Genomic DNA, 3,409 nt, shown 5'->3' with positions numbered 1-3,409 from the left:
GAGAGAGCTCTTTCAAGGACTGCCCTTGAGAGAACAGCTCTGAGAAAACTTGAGACTGACCCAAGGCCACACCAGCAGCTGCATGTGGTAGAGTGGGGCTGAGAGAGCTCTTTTGAGGATTGCCCTTGAGAGAACTGTGACTGACCGAAGAAGAAGAGGAGGAGGAGGAGGAGGAGGAGGAGATTGGATTTATACCCCACCCTTCCCTACCCAAAGGAGTTGCAGAGCAGTTTATAATCTCCTTTCCCTTCCCCTCCCCACCACAGACACCCTGTGAGGTAGGTGGGGCTGAGAGAGCTCTTTCGAGGACTGCTGGTGAGAGAACAGCCCTGGGAGAACCCAGCTGGATGCACGTGGAGGAGCGGGGAATCAAACCCGGTCCTCCCAGATTAGAGTCTGCGCTCTTAACCACGACACCAAACTGGCTCTGCGTTATGCCGTGAAAGGGCCCCGACTCACGGCGGTTGCTCTGCTCCAGAAGCCGCTGGCAGTACTCGAAGGCCTTCTCCCTCAGGCGTTCCTTCGGGGGGAGCAAGCGGCTGGAACTGGAGGTGACGGAGACCATCGACATGATGGAGCCGTCCACCTCCGATTTGTCATCTGTGGGGGAAGAGAGCAGGCGCAGCAAGACACGGAAGTGACAGATTAGCAAGACGGTGCCCAGATTCAGGAAACTGTCCTGTCCCCCCCCCCCATTCCTAGAGACCCACGTCACTCCTTCCTCCCAAGAGGCAGGGCTCTTTTTGTAGCAGGAACTCCTTTGCATATTAGGCCACACACCCCTAATGTAGCCAATCCTCCAAGGGCTTACAGAGCTCTTCTTACAAGAGCTACTGTAAGCTCTTGGAGGATTGGCTACACTAGGGGTATAAGAGGGCTTGCTTTTCAAACACAAAGAAGGTAATCTAACGATCTCAAAAGACCCGTTTCGGTGCAGGTGATTCTCCCCAAGAGCAGGTGGAGTACGTTTCACCCCACCTTTCCCCCCAAGAGCTCAGAGCACCATGCACGTTTCTCCCATCCTCTTTTTCTCTTCACAACAAGCCTGCGAGGTAAGCTGGACTAAGAGTCGACTGGTCGAAGGTCAGAGTCGGGATCGGAAGCTGGGTCACCTGGATCCTAATCCAGTATGCCGATCACAACGCTACGCTGGCGTCTACACGGGGAGGGGACTGAAAGGCGATCCAATCACACTGGCTGCCAAAACCTGACGGAACGGCCCATGTGCTCAGCAGAGGGACAGGAAGAAGGCAGAGAGGTGAGCAGTAAAGCATGCAGAGATGCAGCGGGCAGCCTCCCACTTTGGTCTCACAGGAGCGTTGTTGACATTATTTCAAATGGCATCCTAACAAAAGTAGAGGACCGGCCCTGACCCAGGTAGCCCAGGCAAGCCCGATCTCGTCAGATCTCGGAAGCTGAGCAGAAGAAGAAGAAGAAGAAGAGAAGAGATTGGATTTATACCCCGCCCTTCACTACCCAAAGGTGTCTCAGAGCGGCTCACAAACTCCTTTCCCTTCCCCCTCCCCACAACAGACACCCTGTGAGGTCGGTGGGGCTGAGAGAGCACAAACTGCTCTTTTTCAAGGACAGCTGTGCCAGAGCTTGTGACTGACCCAAGGTCACACCAGCAGGTGCAAGTGGAGGAGTGGGGAATCAAACCCGGTTCTCCCAGATTAGAGTCCGCGCACTTAACCACGACACCACACTGGCTCGACTCTGAGGGTCGACTCTGGCAAGTACTGGGATGGGAGACCTCCAAGGAATACCAGCAGCCGGGAGGCAGGGGCAGGCTTCATTCAGCCGCCTCTCTGGATATCCTCCAGGACCCCAGTAGGGGTCAGTCACCAGAGGTCACCATGGCTTCCAGGTGCACACGTGCACGTATGAAAAATATTTTTTAAAAGTAGAGGCCAATAGGCCAACATGTCCTGCTTCATGGGTCCTGCAACCAGTACAGCTTTTTGAAATGCGCATCGGTGCCTTTCATCCAACCATCCGCGGCAGAGAATCCCCACATATCTCTCAGGACATTAAAGATGTCCTGGGAGGAAAGGGTTAGCTAACGCCACATTCCACCTTCGGAGGCAGAACGGCCTCTCCCTTTTTTCTTTTTCTTTTTAATTATCATCATCATCATCATTTTGATTAAATAACTTCTCCTGCTCGGCTCTCGGCGATGCTCGGAAGTTTCAAGTCAGAAGGCGGGACAAACACAAGCCGACTGGCCCACGCCCATTTAGGCAGGAATCGCCCAGTCCGCGCCTTTGCTCAGCCACGGACGACCACGACCTCACACCCTCCTTACGCGAGTCGCCGAATCCTTACCCGAGTTCGGACCACTCGCCCCGCCGCTCCCGTAGCACAAGAGCCACTTCCGGAGCATGGAGAATGCCTGCATGTTAAGCCACTGGTCCTCCGTGTAATGCTGGCCGACCGACAGCACGGTGAAGAAGTCCGTGGCGACCGTCCCGTCCACTTCCGTGACGGGGCCAGGCTGCGAGGGGGAGAAGGCGGAACAAAGGTTGTGGATGTCGGCCGCAAGGAGCAGCGCGACGCACAGAGACTTGTCGGCGCGGACGCTTTGAGCAGCCAGATGGCTTCCTGCGCTTCTCAGAAGTTTCAGAGGGTATTGAACGATAGCGGGGGTGACCCAACTGTGGCTCGGGAGCCGTGTGCGGCTCTTTCACGCCTATTGTGCGGCTCCTGGCAGGGCGGCTGGGGGAAGCCACATATCATCAGCAAACAAATACCATTGGACAAACAAATATCATTACCAGTATCCGCTTTTACCGATTTTGTTATTATTTTTGGCAGTCTCGTTTAATGTTAATAAAAAGAAGACGGAGAAACAAACCTCTTTGACCGTGTTGTTTGGCTTTCCCTCACCTGCCGTGCGCGGGGGTTGAAGAAGCCTCCCGAGGACTGGGGCGTTCCTTGCTGAACGCTGGCGTACCTCAGCCAGTCCACCATCCGCTTGCTAAGAAGGTTGATCTGGTCTGCAGGGCGGAAGCAACAGGCCTGGTCAGAAAAACACGCCGGCAGGTGACCTTCCACCTCCCCGGGGCTGGGAGTCACCTCCTAAACGCCAAGGGATTCCGCTGAGCGGCTGGCAAGGTCACATCACAGTCACGTGACAGGAGGAAGAAGCAGCAGCAGCAAGAGTCATAACCTCAGTAATGTCAAGAGACCACAGGAGCATGGGCAGGGGAACGCAGGCCAGCCATCAGGAAAGGTACCTTGGTGAAGAACTATTTGGTTACACGCAGGGCTCTTTTTGTAGAAAAAGCCCAGCAGGAACTCATTAGCATAATAGACCACACCCAACAGCAGAAACTCATTAGCATATTAGGCCGCACCCCCATGTTGCCAGAAGTGTGGTCATCCAGCCACACCCACCTCTTGCTTCTTA

General features: G+C 54.8%; 1 protein-coding gene across 1 annotated transcript in view; it reads right to left on the bottom strand.

Moving 5' to 3' along the window:
* AP5Z1 (adaptor related protein complex 5, zeta 1 subunit) overlaps positions 1–3,409 on the bottom strand; it is a gene marked incomplete at its 3' end in the record, with an annotated part of 24,247 nt that overhangs the window by 12,878 nt on the left and 7,960 nt on the right. The window contains exons 5-7 of the mRNA XM_015408107.1: positions 2,887–2,996; positions 2,326–2,494; positions 460–600 (exon numbers count right to left, since the gene is read on the bottom strand). Coding sequence (XP_015263593.1) covers positions 460–600; positions 2,326–2,494; positions 2,887–2,996 — 420 coding nt within the window. The remainder of the gene's footprint in view (positions 1–459; positions 601–2,325; positions 2,495–2,886; positions 2,997–3,409) is intronic.

This window comes from Gekko japonicus, unplaced genomic scaffold (assembly GCF_001447785.1).
Source record: "Gekko japonicus isolate JY-2015 unplaced genomic scaffold, Gekko_japonicus_V1.1 scaffold5127, whole genome shotgun sequence".
Taxonomy (NCBI): Eukaryota; Metazoa; Chordata; class Lepidosauria; order Squamata; family Gekkonidae; genus Gekko; species Gekko japonicus.
This window is presented reverse-complemented; position numbering and strand designations above follow the sequence as displayed.